This window comes from Aspergillus stella-maris (genome assembly GCF_047715825.1).
Source record: "Aspergillus stella-maris strain CBS 113639 unplaced genomic scaffold BDV14scaffold_26, whole genome shotgun sequence".
NCBI lineage: Eukaryota > Fungi > Ascomycota > Eurotiomycetes > Eurotiales > Aspergillaceae > Aspergillus > Aspergillus stella-maris.
In genome coordinates, this window is record NW_027396820.1 from 1 (window position 1) to 16,729 (window position 16,729).

Here is a 16,729-nt window from a genome sequence, read left to right on the forward strand (position 1 = left end):
TAATGGTTGAATTTGGTGAGTATTCCAATCGCGGCCAAAACGCGTGAGGTGGCCCGCTCGCTTACATGGCCCGCTCGCTTACCGAATACGTTAACAGGCTGACGAAGCTTATCTGATGAGTCATTAGTTATTTTGGAGGATTATAGTCAGCCAGGCAGACATCGGCGCTGCCTGACTTGCCAAGCGACTAATGGTTGCCCCAACGATCCTCCGAATACCTACGGCCTCTTGCACCATTGAATAGGAGATCAGTCAGCTGCAGTCAGCAGTGGATTTCTTTCTTCATAACCATACCACCTTCTTCTCTTTTCTCCTTCAATCCTTTATTCCAGCCTAGATACTACAAGCACTATGACCTCCTACCAGGGAAGCTGCCACTGCGGCACCGTCAAATTTACCTTCACCCTCCCGGTTCCTATCGAGGAGCAGGAAGTCGTGAACTGCAACTGTAAGACAAATTCTTCGTCAGTTCTTGAAGAACGCTAAGCAGTTGCTTCTGTCAGGCTCTATTTGCACAAAGAACGGCTATCTGATGGTCTACCCCAAAGAATCGGAAGCCACATTCCATCACTCTGCAGACGCTGTAACAGTACAAGGATTCCATCCCGAGGATCGCTTACTAAATGGCTAACATGCTCAGGAATATCGTCACACATCAAAGAAGTTCCCTCACTTCTTCTGCACGACTTGCGGAACTAGCGTATATGCCAAGGGCTCTGAAGGAAGCGATTTTATGGCTGTCAATGTATCCATCGTTTTTTCTATCATTGATCTATGATCTACAGCCCCTTTACTGACCCCTTACAGGCTAGGACAATCGAAGAAGTTGATCTAGCGAAGTTAAAGTTGAAGCCTGTTGATGGGCGGAGTATCTGAGGTCTCGACTCAGGCATCCCGGAAAAGTCGAGTTTGAGCGTAGCTTGCAGACATGGGGATAAGGTGGGCTTGATGTTTTGGTTCCATAGAAGTTTCATGGCGTGTCGAATGTGATGGAGGAAAGTAATCCAGGTGTCAGGGTGGTTGTGGCGTTGAATTCTCAAGGGAGTACTCATTGCCGTTTAGCTTGAAACAGGAAGCAAAATACAAAGATGAGCTTGGTCCTTATTACCTTACTTTCTTTGACCTGAAAGCTCCCATAAAACTGGAATGGCTGTAAAACACCGAGCATAAAGCCTCTGTTCATTGCCATCAGAAGAGACCAAAACCAAGGCTGCTTTGCCTAACCCGTTTCATGGATGATCTTTGTCCCTAGATCTGAAGTGTTTATTAGACAAGACCCTTTCCCTGTGATGAGATTCATAAAGGTTATTCAACAATTTCGCATCACACAATCAATATGGCATCGAGTACATCCCCGATTTACAAATTACCCACGGAACTTTGTTGGCACATTGTCGAATACTTAGGACAGAGCAATGTGCTCAACTTTGCTTTGACCTCAAAATGTGCTTTCTCACAGTGTGAGAATTTTATCAAAAAAGCCCAAGAGGATGATAAGTCGCGTACAATTCTCGAATGGCAGCCAAATGAAGGGGACGGGAGAATTCTCCGACGACCCATGTCCTGGTACAGCGGCTGCCAATCCTTGGAGAGGTTTAACACGTTGGTCAAGGCCTCTAAGGCGGGTGACACTTCCAAGGTCAGGGAGCTATTGAAGGACGTATCACCAAATCCTCCGATATCTCGCGGTAGTGATCCCGGGCAGTATGAGTCGTCGTGGGTGACGCCGCTTGAAGCAGCCATGCAAAACAATCACCACGAGATTATCAACCTTCTTCTCGACGTCGGCGCAGACGTACGGTACTCCGAGGATAATTCCCAGTTTGGACGTTTATTCTTCATGCCAACGACGGAGGAAAGCACGATCAGGGTCTTGCTTAGGCATCCGCGGACCCAAGGCATAAATTGGCATCGAGGAAACACCGCCAAGTGGGCTTGTTTCAGGCGCGAGGATATATCGATTATCTCAAAGCTCATCAACGTTGGTTTATGGTCTGATCAGACTGAGTACCCTACTCCTGTCGGGAAAGCTCTTTCCGGACCCTGCAATGTAACCCCGTCTGCGGCGCTCGCTGACCGTGCACGTCACGACGTAAGACGGCTCTTGCTCAGTGACGAGCAGCGGAGAAACAGTGTATGCAGTGAACAAGGCTATTATCCTATCCACCTAGCGGCAAGGCACGGTTATGTCGAAACGGTCCGAATGCTCGTGCAAGAATACGGCGTTGATCCAAATTTGGGTGCCGCGAATAGTGCTAAGCATGTTCCTCTATACTACGCTGTCTTGCACGGTGTAGCCGATGACCCTGAGCAGGGCCTGAAGACTATCGACGCCCTGCTAGAGTGTGGCGCTTCCCCTGCTGAATATCCAGACTGTCTCGATTACGCAATGGACCGGCTTCCCTGCGCACTTCCGTCATTGCTCGACGCATGGCTGTCCAAATCCGGTCACTCACATCGGCCTAGACTTTTACTAATAGTCGCAGCTCGTCTCGGAAGGGTACCGCTAATAGAACAGTTGCTGCCTCTCTGCGAAGACGACAATGACCCCGATTTCGTTTATGAAAATCCTCGAATGGAGGCCCTCAGAACAGCCGTAACCTATGGACAAGGCGATGCTGCCAAGTACCTTATGCACCGAACATCCTATCGGGAGGCCCAGCTAACACGTTTTGACTGGGCTCTGCCTGATGCGTGCAGATATTGTGAGGAGAGCACAGTACGAGCGCTTCTCCAACGCTGTGATCAGCTGATGGAGTGGCAATGGGTCGTGGTAATAGAAGAAGCAGCGAGGTACCAACCTGTTTCAATATTAAAAATGGCTCTTAATCGTTATGTCGGACCAATATCGTGGGACGTCGCCAGAGATATCCTCAAGGCAATAGCACAATCGGGAAATACGCCAGCACTGTGCTTGTTCCTGCAACATGTTTGGCCCAAGCACGCGGAAATCTGGGATTGGCATGGTAGCAAGGCAATTCTCTATTATGTCCCGATGATGGCTGCTATAGAGAAGGGCCATCTAGGTATCGTCGAGACACTCCTCAAGTGGGATTCCAACCTCGCTTCCTTGGACATCAGGCAGTGCGTCTCCGCAATCACTATAGCTGTTGCTCATGGCCATCAAGAGGTAGCACTCGCTCTCTTCGCTGCATTGGAACCATCTTGCCTTGCCACCGACCCCACGTCAATTTTGAATCTAGAGAACTTACCAATGCTCCACGCCGCTCAGTTGGGCCAGGCAGAAGTCCTTGCGCAGCTTTTTGCCCGCGGCTGCCAAATTCACTACAGCAATACACCGAGGCAGAGAACCCTTCTGTCTTGGGCAGCTGGCAATGGCCATGCGGATGCTGTCCGAGTACTGCTTGCCAATGGCGCAGACATTCATTCCGTGGATATAATGGGCCGCACGGCACTACACTGGGCTGCTGCCCAAGGACAAGCCGAAACAGCCCGCGTGCTTCTGGAAGCCGGTGCTCAAGTGTACGCTTTCGATCACAGCTCAACAACTCCCTACCTTCTTGCCATCAGCAATGGTCTCGAGGTTAAACGGGATGCACAGTATCAATGGGGCACCGGGAAAACATTGGAAGAGCTCGAGCCAATCATCAAACGTCGCCTGGATGTTGCCCGTGTGCTTCTTGAGTATAACACCCCCATCGGCAATGTCTGTGGTGTGTCCGGGTATCTCTATTCCCTTGAACAGGATATACCACAAATAATCATGTTCCATATCAGGATGGGCCTGATCAAACTGGATGAGATGAATGAAGGCCATCAAACACTTTTGATGTTGGCTGTAGAGCACCGCGCTTATAAAGTAGCGCAACTTCTGCTGTCAATGGGATGCGATGTCTCTAAAGGGTATGGAAAGGGGAGTACGCCTTTGGAACTTGCGGAGGACGACAGGATGATCAAGGTTTTGTATTCGCATATGTAATAGTGTATTCGGTTTTTTAGGCGTCTAGTGCATACAATTAAGTTAGCAATGGCATCTATAGACTTGTGAAAATTTTTCCAACCTAGTTCTTGAATATCGCGTCCGTTTGTTTGATCATAAGTGTATAATATAAAGTAAGAAGATACCGGTAGTGTCTCGAGGTACTACATTCTCTACCCAGTTCTTGATGGGTATCAGCTTAGGGCGCCCTGGAGCAACGCGAGAATTCGACAACGGCTAACAGGTATACACTTGCAGGGGTTTCAAAAAGGGTCTATGGACTGCCCCTGCTACTTTCAACAAAGTGCCGAAATGCCTCCTTTGTCTGTCTATAAGTATCTCGGCTGGCTCTATCCCACAAAGCGAGCCACAGCAACCAAGCGAATACAATGAAACTCCAAACACCACTTGTCTTTCTCTTGAAATAAACTGTTGAAGGTTGAAACTGTTCCTCTGCCTCACTCCAGGAGAATAGAATATTTTGATCAGCAATTGGGATCTAGGAATGTGTCTAATTCGTTTTTGTTTTTACGCCCCTCGAATCATTCAATGGCATCCGCGGTGCTAGTATCGCCGCGGTGTTCTGCTACTCTCCGTGCATATATTGTCCACGTAATCAATATTTAATCTCATTCAATCTCATATTTGTCCCTAGAGATTCTATTTTAATGCCAATATTTGATCGGCCTCCATTCAAGCGCTATCCAAGCGGGCCAAAGGATCATCAACAACTATCAAAGACACACGAGGTAGAGAAGGTAGACAACATGGTAGTAGAAATATGAGCGGCAATCCACGGCTCCCTTATCTTCTTCGCATTGTACTCTTTCAGCAAACCGGGCTTGACTCTCCCCGTAACCTATTCATTAAGACCCAGCAGAAAGAGACTGATGAAAAAAAACTACAGAATCTGAGCACAAACCCTCTTTGAGAGACAAGCCATTTTGAAACGCTGAAAGATGCCTTTGACATCTCCTTTGTGGCCTCGGGTATATAGGTAAAGTGCGTCCCCTCCAGTCTTCCAAGTGACTGTTTGTCTAATGCATTCCTCAAACTTCGAGATGGAGAATGCCACAAGTCCCAATATGGAGAATGTCGCAGGAACGATATACTCCCTTCCCATGGAGCTTGTGAACCATATCACAGACTACCTGGAGGGACCAAGTCTACTGTCCTTCGTTTGCACCTCAAAATGGGCCCTCGAGCAATCGAAACCAATTTTGAAAAGCCACCGTGATGTCCAGTACATGCAGTGCTGGAATTATTGCAGCAGGGGCTTTTATTGGTCACCAATCCATGAGTTCGAGGAGGACTGGTATGATATGGAGGCACTCAAACGGTTCAAACTCCTAGTCACTGCATCAAGCCAGGGTGATGTGGCAAAAGTGGAGGAACCCTTGAAAAGGGGGGCCTCGCCCAGTCCTCCCATAGGTGAATCTGAGATCCCGCCGAGCTACAGAGGAGCGATTCACAACGTACAACCATTCGTAACGCCCCTTGAAGCCGCCTTGCACAATAACAAACTAGAGGCCATTGATGTCCTTCTACAACAAGAAATCAGAACGAGATTCACAAGCGACATTGAGGAGATTGGCCGTATGATTTGCTTTCCCACTACCGAAGAGAGCACAATAAAGCATCTAGTCAGTCATCCACGCCTTGCCGGCTTTGACTAGCGGAGAATTGACTTGTCAATGTGGGTGTGTGAGCGTCAATTCCCCCTATGTACTATCAAAAAGCTCATGAACTGCGGTCTGTGGTCGGATGAACTCAGTCGACATGGAAAGAGTGCGTTCGCGATGGCCATATATCCATTGAAACAGTCTGATTCCTATCTAGATATCATTCGATTCCTGGCGAGCGATGAGGTCAGATTGAACCAGACATGCACTCGTGAGGGACATTATCCTCTTCAATGGGCCACATTCCGGAATCACACGCTAGAGGCTATAAAGGTTCTGTTGCGGGAATTCAACGTTGATCCGAACCTCCGCAGTGACCAAAATCGTCGTTCGCCCCTCTATCTAGCAGCTGGTGATGACGATGTAATGATGGAACTATTGAAGCATGGAGCTTCTGTCAAGGATGATATCGACGCCCTTGGAGAAGCCATGAGACAACAATCAGGCGTACTCGAGCCCTTGCTGAACACTTGGCTGGAGGGTAACCAGGTTGGCACGCCCTATGACTGGAAAGTATTGCTTTTGGCAGCTACTCAACTTGGAGACTTGTCAACGATCCGGAGGATTATGGCTCGTTATGAGGGTTTTGTGGATGGCGACTACTCTGACTTGGCTCTTTTGCAGGCTGTGGCTAAAGCTGCCAATTTCCGCCACGCCGACGTGGTCAAACTGTTGATGCAGCGCATCGAAAGTAGCGCAAGACTGCATTACAGAAACCCCGATGCGGTTTTTTATGAAGTATTTAAACACTGCGACCACGAAACTGTTCAGGCACTTTTGACAAGGTGCTCTCCCAACAAACTCAGATACTGGAAGTCTGCATTGCTCCAGGCCGCAGAACATCACTCGGTCCAGATATTCTCGACAGTCCTCACCTACATCATAACTCCACTTAGCGTGTTTACGATACGTAAAGTATTAGGTCGGATTATACGGTCGGGCTGTCTTCGCAAGCTATCCTTTATGCTCAGACGTCTCGGACCAGCCGAAGCAATGCCCTCTGAGTTCTGGGAGCCAGAACCATCACCGCTCGACTACGCGACTCCCAACAGTCAACCGACTTACGTAGCAATCCGGAACGGCAGGCTATCAATGCTCAAAGCCCTTCTCAGATGGGCACCAGGGTACGCTCACCTCAACACCGAGCAAGGCGAGACTCTTCTATCTTGTGCGGTACTAGAAAATCAGCCGGTGATCCTTCGCTATCTATTATCGCTCGGGCTAGACCCTACAACCTCCGTCGTCTTGTTTGGCATAACAGATGACTCTGGAAGTGATGAAAACCAGAGCTTACAGCTATATGCATGTCGTGAGGGTTACACCGAAACATTGGAGCTCCTTCTAGCGCATGGCTGCGACGTCAACAGCAGAGACTACATATCTTCTCTAAACCACCACCACCCCAATCCAATGCTCGGAGCGACTTTACTATCATGGGCTTCTCACCAAGGCCACATCGACTGCGTTCGACTCCTACTTGCAAAGGGTGCCGATATACACGCCGCATCCGAGACACGTTACACGGCTCTCTGCTGCGCTGCTCGCAAGCAGCACCAAGATATAGTCTGTCTACTTTTGGAGGTAGGCGCATCCGCAACCGTCAAGACCACAACTGGTAAGCCAACGATCGTGATAGCATTGTCGGACCTCTTGGTCCAGGGTATTGGCATCTTTAACTATACATCCCAGACCCTTGCGAACAACTTAGAATCCCGAGTGGTCATTGCTGATATGTTATTGGAGTCTGGATCGGGTATCTTTGATGATGCTGGCTGCTTGGGAATCGAAAAAGCCATGGCCCATGATATGGTGCAGATTATACAGTTTTATGTCTACAGAAACCTGCTTCCGCTTAACGATGTTTACAAGTTTGGTCCCGAACATGAGGGCTACACGCTACTTGGGCGTGCTGCCAAGCATGACGCCTGTTCAATAGCACGACTCTTGGTGTCGGCTGGATGTGACGTTTTGCAAAAAGATGACGCTGGAAAAACAGCCCTTGAGTACGCTGAAAGCGAAGAGATGGTAAAGATCATCACTAGTGGGCGATAGATACGGCAACTTTGCTTCTATGTATATAGTGCCTTAATAGTGTAAATCTGCCGTGTGCAAGAATAGAGGCGGAGGTCTGTACTTGGCATTTCTACTCCTACGCCTTCTCTGGAATTTAGCCAAGACTAGGACATAGGGAATTCTTTGATTTAACTAGGTATTATATAATATAGAACTTGGATATTCTATACTTCTAAGTATAATAGATTATATATAGATTTGGGGAAGATATTAGTATTTAAAACTAGTAAAAAGTTAGGCAAAAACAAGGCATTCAAGTTCTAACTTTTTAAAGGTTGATAATTAAACCAAAACAAGGTTTGAAACTTTAGAACTTAGTGATATAGTTATTTATGCTTAATATTATATATAAGTCTTCTTAGAATTACTAATTTGGGTATATATAGTAGAGAGTCAGGAGAAGGTATAAGAGTTCAAGAGATCGGCAACACCGCCTCTATTTTTGCACCCGAGAGATATTCGCAAGAGAAATCCTGTTCCCCGCCTTCCTTCGGCCTTATCCGCAGGCAACTTCTAACTTCAAGCTCCTCTTGTCTTTAAATCAGCAATCCACTTTTTTGCAATGCACCTTCCGTGTAAGATTTCAAATAATGTCGGCGTCGGGGCCTATATGAACCCCGAGACCAACAACCAACCCCATATGGAGTGCCCCGCAAGCCCTAACTCCACATCCTCACTGTCCCCTGAATTAGCCTAATTGATTCTTCATGCATCCAAGACGATCGTCATTCTCCAAGAGGAAAATTTCCGGTACACTCTATGTATGCATGACGCCATGACGGAATTTCCGTTTGAGGACCGTGACAGTGTTCGACGTTTGTCTCGGAGTATATATGTGTTCCTCATCTGTACCGAATAATCATTTGTGCTGTGTAGCTTGGTCTCTGCAACCCGTGCAAGATGATAGCTCTACCTCTATTCCTCTTTCTCTCTGTAGCTCAAGCTAGCCCACCACTCCACCCCCGTCTTCAAGATGGTCTAGCCCGTACTCCACAAATGGGGTTCGTCTCACACCACTTTACCCATATCAGAAATACTATCCACTAATATCCCTTCCCAGATGGAACACCTACAACGAATACAACTGCTACCCCAACGAATCAATCGTACACCTAAACGCCGAAGCGCTTCTCTCCACCGGCCTCGCAGATCTCGGCTACCGCTATGTCACCATCGACTGCGGCTGGACTGTAGAAGAGAGATTGCCGAATGGTAGCTTTACGTGGAACGCAACGCTCTTCCCGTCGGGGTTCCCGGCGTTGGGAGAGTATTTGCATGAGAGGGGCTTGCTGTTTGGTGCGTACGGCGACTCGGGGATTTTGCTGTGTGGGAGTCCGCCTAATAATACGGGGAGTCTTTGTGTGTTTCCCAGCCTCCGTCTTTATACCTGTATTGGTTGGTTGTATTATGGGCGTTGCTAATCGAACGTGAATGTCTAGATTATGAGGACATCGACGCAAGGACATACGCAGAATGGGGCATTGACTCGTTGAAGTGTTCGTTATATCCCCTTTTGCCCTAGCTTTGTCCCTCTGCTAATCAATCACTTCTAGACGACAACTGCTATAGCGACGCCGCAACAAACTACCCAAACGTAAACTACGCGCCCAGCACATCCCCGCATCCACGCTTCTTAAACATGTCGCGCTACATCCAATCCCAAGAGCGCCCAATCCTCTTCCAAGTCTGCGAATGGGGCATCGACTTCCCAGCCCTCTGGGCGCCGTCCGTCGGGCACTCATGGCGAATAGGAAACGACATAACGCCGCACTGGCGCTCCATCTTCCGCACGTTAAACCAGGCCGTCCCGCAAACGGATTTCGCGGGGCCGGGACAGTGGCCGGATCCTGATATGTTACTTGTGGGACTTGAGGATGTTCTGAGTATCCCGGAGGAACAAACGCATTTTGCGCTCTGGGGGATACTTAAGGCGCCGCTTATTATTGGGGCAAAAGTTGATGGGATGAGGGAACAGTCTTTGGATATTTTGCGGAACGGGGATGTTATTGCGTATAATCAGGATTCGTTGGGTGTTAGTGCGGCTTTGAAGAGGAGGTGGTCTGACCAGGGGTATGAGGTTTGGAGTGGGCCGTTGGAGGGGGGGAGGACTGTTGCGGCGGTGGTTAATTGGAGGGGCGAGGATAGGAAACTTACACTTGATTTGCCGGATGTGGGGGTGCAGTTTGCGAGTGGTTTGAAGGATGTTTGGAATGGGGAGAGCTTTGAGGGGGTCAGGACGAAGTATACGGCGAGTGTTGAGGCGCATGGGACGATTTTGGTCGAGTTAAGTGGGACGGTTTCGGCTGGGAGTTATCCTGCTGATATTTTTGGGTCTCTTGAGGGGTGAGTATTTGTTTCTTTCAGATATATGATGTCCACGGAGAGATGCTAATATGCGTGTTGATAGTGATACAACTACCTTCTCAGACATCTACGGCATAACCACAAGCCCCAACTACAACCTCACTATCGTGCTAAACGAAGCATCCACAAGCGCAAGAAACGTATCACTCACCTCAAGCAGCAGCAAGACACCAATCTCAATCACAATCCCACCTGGTTCCTCAATCGCAACAGCCCGAATCCCCCTAACCGCCTCCTCAAACAACACAATAACAATCCAAGGGACTGCCTCTATCGCCTCAATCCACCTCGCAGCCCCAAAAGCAACCTACTACACTGGAACATCTTCCTTCAGTCTGACCGGCTCCGCGTCAAGCTTTGAATGCCCCTCCTCCTTCTGCTCACCAGCGGGCTCAAAAATCACATACCTCTCCAGCAACAACACCGCAACCGCCCTCATCCACTCCTCAACCTCGGGCTTCAAGTACCTCGTCATAGACTACATAAACAACGACGTAGCCTTTGATTCAGCATGGGAATGGGGCTCGAACTCACGCAACCTCACAATCCGCGTGAATGACGCTGAACCCATACGACTCGAAGTCCCGCTTTCGGGACGGCACAGTGAGCTTTTTGGGCCTGGCTTGGGATGGTGGGATAGTGCGCGCTTGGGGGTGCTAACGGGGGGATGGAAGGAGGGGGGGAATGAGGTTGTGTTGGGGAATGAGGTGGAGGGGGGGTTTACGGGGTGGGCGCCGGATTTGGTGGGGGTTGGTGTTTTTGATTAAGGGAGGGCAAGTGAGGGCTTTTTTGGATGGTAATGGGGGATCAAGAGTGGGTGAATGTCCGGAGCGTATTACTTAGTTAGAAAGTACTTAGGGGTCAGATATCTAAGTAAGAGAGAGTAATTATTGACAGGGACGAAGGAGTATATCAATCAGAAGTATGAGGACTCTAGTACATTAAAAACAACAAAAAGTAGATATCAAACAAGCAGTCAACTCCTCAATCCAATTCAAAAGTTGGCTCTCACGACTCATCTCCTCGAATAGAGCTTTCCAATCAACTCATCATGCTCGCACAAGTGAAGAGGCGTCGTTTTTCCAGTGTTATCAGACTTTATAGTGTCTGCCCCGGCATCAACCAACACCTTCACAACCGAGTCATGCCCCTTCCTAACAGCACGAGATACAAGCGAGAACCCTTCATCATCGACCTCATCGATAGGCACCACACCTTTCTCGATGAAGATATGTAGGATCTCACCTAGTCCCTCCTTCAGTGCGAAGCGATACGCAGGGTTACCCTCATTGTCGTGATCGCTGGCACCGTACTCCAGCAAGAGCCGACATATGTCCGCCTGCTTGCCAGCAACAGAACGACGCATCTGCCCATCTGCATCCGGTTGGTTCGCTGATCGAAACTCGATGTTAGTGATCTCGAAACATGCCTCTGACATAGCGGCAAAGAAGGGCGTCTTGCCGTATTCATCAAGCCCATGCACGTTCGCGCCCGCCTCTAGTAGTATCCTGGTGGTCTTGACACTGTGCTTGGCTGCCCAGAACAAAGCACTTTGTTTATGCTTGTCAACGGTATGAATATCCGCGTTCTTTTCGTGAAGCAATCGGGTCATAGCCGCGTCCCCCTGTCCGGCCACCCATGAAAGCAAGTAGATATTATTGTAGAAGATTAGCGACAAGTAATTGGAAATTTTCATCCCTAAATTAACGTATGGATGGAGATGAACCTAATGCTCGATGTTGAGAAGGGTTGGTATCAACCTTCCACTTGATAGTCTTTCTACCAATGCTACTAGGACGTGCGCGCTCATTTGAGTCTATCTGGAGCATAGAACATGTCTCCGACGCCTGATCTATCCCTCTAAAATGCTAGTAGTAGTCGTTGGAGTACCTTGGTTAACGGCTCTTTTAAATCGGGGATGTACTCCAAGGGCCTGCGGGTGTCTGGTTTATTACTGGTACTCTTTGCTAACATTATCTACCAAGAGAGCTACTACGCTGCTTTCCATGGCGTGTAATTCTAGCATAGTCGAGGTACCATGTTCTGCGCAAGAGTACATTGATCTCTTCGAAACACATACTATAGAATCACTACTCTCTTGAATATCCACAAAGCATCTAGCTAACAAAATCTAACTGGACTAAATGAACTAACTAAACAACCTAAACTATCTTTTCGAATACAAAATCTTGACCATCTCATCATCCTCTGCTACATGAAGCGGCGTATTCCCGTCATTGTCTGCCTTGGTCACATCGAACCCAGCTTCCACAAGCACCCTGACCACATCATGACAGTTCTTCTTCACAGCACGCACCAACCACGGGCTTTCTTCAGAATATGAGTCCTTATTCAACAGACCCAGAACAAGGAATAACTTCACCGCCGGCGCAGTCTGGCGGCTGCGGCACTCAAGATTAGCCCTATAGTCGTGGGCGAGCAGGACCTTGACTGTCTCGGCGAAGCCATTTACATTTATGGTTTCGTGGTGGGCTTTGAACTCTGCGCCGGCATCTAGGAGCGCTTGGACGATGAGAGAGTTGTTAGCTGATATCGCTACGGCCAGGGTGGATTCATCAGTTTGTTCGTGAATCTTGTACCCTAGGCACCATTTCATCAGTCCTTTGGCGACAGCCGGGTGGTTGTGAAAGGTGGCCGTTGCCAATGGGTTGATTAAGGCTAGAGATGGAAACCAGAACTCTTGCCGAGCTTGCATGTTGGCCTCACCCGGGTCGATGTGGTTGAGGAAGAGGGATAGTGCCTCCTTGTCGCCCGTCATGGCCATAGTGTCTAGTATGTAGGCTATATTCTCACTATGGAATTGCCTTCGGATACGCTTCAAGATGGTAGACAAGATTTCCAGCGGTTGGTGCTCAATGGCAGCACACATCAGCTTGCGGTCGTGCAAGGACTCGATCTCTTGACTCGCAGAAGACGCCAATACTCTTTTTAGCGTGTCGACTATTTCGTGAACGAGAGTAGTAGAAAGAATTTTGTGTATGTTCGGATGTGTCATTAATATGGACGTTTCAGGGCCGAGAAGAGCCTCTATTGCAAGGTCACGTTTGAACTGAACAGCTTTCTGCAGCGCCGTACTCAAGCATTCCTCGTTGTCACCAGACAAGCAAAGAGGCAGCAACTTCTGCAGAACCTCGATGTCTCCCACTGTTGCCGCCCCAATCAGCAATTCAGATGAAGCCGTCGCGTCTCGAACTTTCCATGTGTCCCAGATAATTTGCACAATCTCAGGAGAGGCATACTCCAATGCTACCTCGAAGGTCAGCGAATCGGGACGCGCACCAGTCTGAAGAAGTATCTGCACTTTGTCCAGCGCATATTCTCCGCGTATTCTGCGTCGGATGGCAAGATCTAGTGGAGGTTGACCAGTAGCGACGGTAGGTTTGTTGGGATCCGCATGAAAGTCATGCAATATCATCCGCAGTATCCCTTCAGAGCCGTAACCTGCGGCCATGTGAACAGGATAGTATCCATCTTCAATCTCGCAACTCCGGTCTAACTTCGTACTATCGAGAAGAAGCACACGGACGATCTCTTCTTGTCTCTCATGCGAGGTGCCTTCTTTGGTCTGGAGGGCGTGCCCGAAGGGAGTACACGGAGTAGGATACGTGGGACGCCAATTGTCGGACCACGGCTCGTGCCGCATGAGTTTGAGAATTGCAGATACAGGCAACTGGTTCTCTGCCGCATAGCTCGAAAGATAGTGTCGTTTCCAATCGATTCCTATTCGCTCCCCATGGCGCACGAGAAGGCCAATAGCCTCGTCGTCAGGATCTGCAGTCAACAGAAGACAAATCTGGGGTTCGCGATACTTTCTGTGCAAGCCTTCAGTTTCAGCGCGAAGCAGTAATTGCATAATTTCGTGATGGTTGGTCTGCGCAGCAGCATCGAGTGGACTAAATGGCGCAAACCTGAATCCCAGATCCTGCCACCAATCTTTTGGCAGGGTGTTGTCGTCGAGATGAGTCCGTTCATATTCAATAACGCCTCTCCGACAGGCGTCGACTAGTAATTTGTACGGCTGCCACTGCTCCGGGTTCGGAGGTCTGTGGTATTTAGAGCGGTGCAGTTCTGTGAGCTTCCAAACAAGGATATGCTCGCCTTTGTCTCTTGCGTAGTGCCAGCTTGCAACGTCTTTAACCCTTCTCGAGGTTTTGGCAAATGCACAAAGACTTGGTCCCGGTAAATAATGGGTAATACTTTGAATCAGCTCCACTGGAAGACCCAAGGAGTCAAGCGGCGCTGCGTTCTCAGCCATTATAGGTTTGTTTCGATGATAAAGATACACACTTTGTTAAGGTAGAATGAGCATGGAAAGAGTGGAAAGAGCTGAGTCCGTTGTACCCTACTGATGAAAAGCATCCTCGAGTGACTTCCGTCTCGGGCTGCCATTTGCACCTTCCTGTTGAGTATTGATTTTTGTTGTTCTCCAGGGAAGGCACAAGGACTAATCCACCTAGAACATCGTTAGTGAGTCAAATTAGCTCCCACAAATATACTGAATCATCGAGCCTCGTAGTATTTATATCAAACTATGAACAACTGCTAGTATCCCAGCTAGCTCATCTTCTCCCTCCCCTCAAGCCCAACCCCATTTCCACTTCCACTTCCAACACCTTCACTCTCCAACCGCCTAGCAAGCATCATCTGCGCAACCGCATCCTCAGTCCTAAGGTACGTCCTCCTCCCCCTAACAGCCCAAAACCCAACTGCAACAACAAGCATAACGCCAAACACAGCAATGGCATAATTCATATCCGCCGGCGCCGGATCAGGTCCACCGGGAAAGAAGAAGAACACCGTTGTAACAGCGCAGTAGACGATGCTCACCCAGTTAACGGGCGTTCCCCAGCGTCCTAGCTTGAATTCGCCTGGTGGGAGTTTATCCCTTCCGACGAAAAGTAACGCGGCGATGGGGATTCCGTACGAAACTGTTAGGGCGATTGTGCTCACGCTGAGGATTGCGTCGAGCACGGTACTGGCGAAGAGATAGAGGATTCCGACGAGAGCGATGAGGAATCCTTGGGCCCAGAGGGCGCGGACTGGGGCTTTCCAGGTTTTGTCGATGTGTGCGAAGTACGCGCTCCAGGGCACTGCGCCGTCGCGGGCGAATGCCCAAGTCAGACGAGATCCGGTGGTGAGGATGCTGATTCCCTGGCCGAGCCCATTGAAGATGAAGAGGGCGAGAAGGACCGCTGCGCCTCGCAATCCGACGGTTTCTTGCATGAGCTGGATGAACGGTAACTCGGCGTTGACGACTTTCTCGACGTTCTGAATGCAGAAGAGGCAGATGAGCATGAATATGAAGCCCGTAATAGAACCCAGAAGAACAGCAAGCCAGATAACCCTCGGTGCATCTCGACGAGGCGAAGGCATCTCCTCAACCATATGAATCGCCGCATCAAAAGCAGTAAGCCCATACGCAGCCTGAACCAACCCCGTAAACCAAACAACACCATCCGACCACCCCGTCTCATTAATCCACTTCCCAAACGCAAACTTCGCAGGCTGAAACTCCATTTCAGATTTGGTCCCAACAGAAATCAACAGCGCAAGCGAGAGAATGAAAAACAGCGCCGTGAACCATATCCCGACAAAGTTGTTCAACCAGGGCAACACCCTATCACTCCGACAGGAGACAACATTCGTCAAGGTCAAGACAAACGTCACGCCAACATAAACCACAAACTGCAACCACCCCTTTCCCCCGCCATCCCACTCAGGATCAAACATTGTCTTCATACCGAGCAAGAACTCCGTCATAAACGCCACCTGACTGGCCGTGAGCGTCCACCACCCAAACGTATTGATCCAGGCCGTCATATAAGACAAGAACCGGCCAAGCGGCGTCTCCCAAAGTCGAAAGACCCAGTACGCTTGTCCCAGGGCAGTAGGCATAGAACTCGCAAGCTCACCCAGCGAAACAGCAACACACAGATTGCACACTGTAATCAGGACCAATCCCCAGAGAATTGTAATCGCTCCGCCATTCGTAAGACCCGTTGAAATTCCCTGCGCGAAAGTGGAGTATGTTCCCAGGACACAGAAAGCGAGAGCCAGCATACTAAACACATTGAATTTGCGCGAGAGGGCCTGGGTGTGCCCCATTGTCGCGAGGTCCCGCTCATCTTCGAAGGACTGGTCTGTGTCGCCCTCGATGGGCTTGACGAGGGTTTCGGCCATTATGCGATTTGTGGATGTCAGGTCATTTTCTGATGTTCTGTCAAGAGGCGGTTGGGTTGCGTTCTTTATGTTGGAAGAAATTTCCCACCGTGACAGAGTTTGCGGGGAAGAAAGCCGCTCACTGTCACCTATAGGTTTGGCTCTATGTGGGTCATTATCTACCAGGTTACTGTGAGAATGTGGTAAATGTAGATGTCATTGATAAATTGAATTGAATCTGATACTGACGTTGCATAGAGGACTAGAGGACTAGGGAAGTTTGTGGAGAGTATCACTTCCTGAACTGGCAGGTCTATGCGTTGGAGATACCCCGGGGGTTCTACTTGGCGTCGCGTGCATCTTGACGGCAGTTGGAGTCATTAGGATTGATCAGTGGAAGCGACTTGACGGACTGGCTTCTTTCGCCTTGACGGTTACACTAGAGGATGGGCGAAGGGTTGCTAGACAGATATGTACTCTTACTACGGCA

The 16,729-nt window shown here is 49.1% G+C and overlaps 6 protein-coding genes across 6 annotated transcripts; 3 read left to right on the forward strand and 3 right to left on the reverse strand.

Annotated features, from left to right (window-relative positions):
- Positions 1 to 192: 192 nt before the first annotated feature.
- BDV14DRAFT_172874 (GFA family protein) lies at positions 193 to 1,197 on the forward strand. The gene is made up of 4 exons (XM_073768652.1): positions 193 to 448; positions 504 to 589; positions 641 to 745; positions 808 to 1,197. Exons 1-4 carry the CDS (start codon positions 352 to 354, stop codon positions 874 to 876), a joined length of 357 nt encoding a protein of 118 aa, XP_073628230.1. The 5' UTR covers positions 193 to 351; the 3' UTR covers positions 877 to 1,197.
- Positions 1,198 to 1,336: 139 nt separating this feature from the next.
- Positions 1,337 to 3,940, forward strand: BDV14DRAFT_199966 (ankyrin repeat-containing domain protein; the record flags this gene model as incomplete). Its single annotated transcript, XM_073773404.1, has 1 exon — positions 1,337 to 3,940. One exon carries the CDS (start codon positions 1,337 to 1,339, stop codon positions 3,938 to 3,940), a length of 2,604 nt encoding a protein of 867 aa, XP_073628231.1.
- A 4,655-nt stretch (positions 3,941 to 8,595) lies between these two features.
- On the forward strand, positions 8,596 to 10,826 carry BDV14DRAFT_208757 (alpha-galactosidase D; the record flags this gene model as incomplete). Its single annotated transcript, XM_073775481.1, has 5 exons — positions 8,596 to 8,696; positions 8,756 to 9,054; positions 9,135 to 9,191; positions 9,249 to 10,038; positions 10,103 to 10,826. 5 exons carry the CDS (start codon positions 8,596 to 8,598, stop codon positions 10,824 to 10,826), a joined length of 1,971 nt encoding a protein of 656 aa, XP_073628232.1.
- Positions 10,827 to 11,074: 248 nt separating this feature from the next.
- BDV14DRAFT_199968 (ankyrin repeat domain-containing protein) lies at positions 11,075 to 11,671 on the reverse strand (the record flags this gene model as incomplete). The annotated part of the gene is made up of 1 exon (XM_073773405.1): positions 11,075 to 11,671. The coding sequence occupies one exon, from the start codon at positions 11,669 to 11,671 to the stop codon at positions 11,075 to 11,077; it is 597 nt and encodes a 198-aa protein (XP_073628233.1).
- Positions 11,672 to 12,226: 555 nt separating this feature from the next.
- Positions 12,227 to 14,335, reverse strand: BDV14DRAFT_199969 (ankyrin repeat-containing domain protein; the record flags this gene model as incomplete). Its single annotated transcript, XM_073773406.1, has 1 exon — positions 12,227 to 14,335. The coding sequence occupies one exon, from the start codon at positions 14,333 to 14,335 to the stop codon at positions 12,227 to 12,229; it is 2,109 nt and encodes a 702-aa protein (XP_073628234.1).
- A 149-nt stretch (positions 14,336 to 14,484) lies between these two features.
- On the reverse strand, positions 14,485 to 16,453 carry BDV14DRAFT_56472 (putative amino acid permease family protein). The gene has a single exon (XM_073777050.1). The coding sequence runs from the start codon at positions 16,258 to 16,260 to the stop codon at positions 14,635 to 14,637; it is 1,626 nt and encodes a 541-aa protein (XP_073628235.1). The 5' UTR covers positions 16,261 to 16,453; the 3' UTR covers positions 14,485 to 14,634.
- Between the last annotated feature and the right edge of the window lie 276 nt (positions 16,454 to 16,729).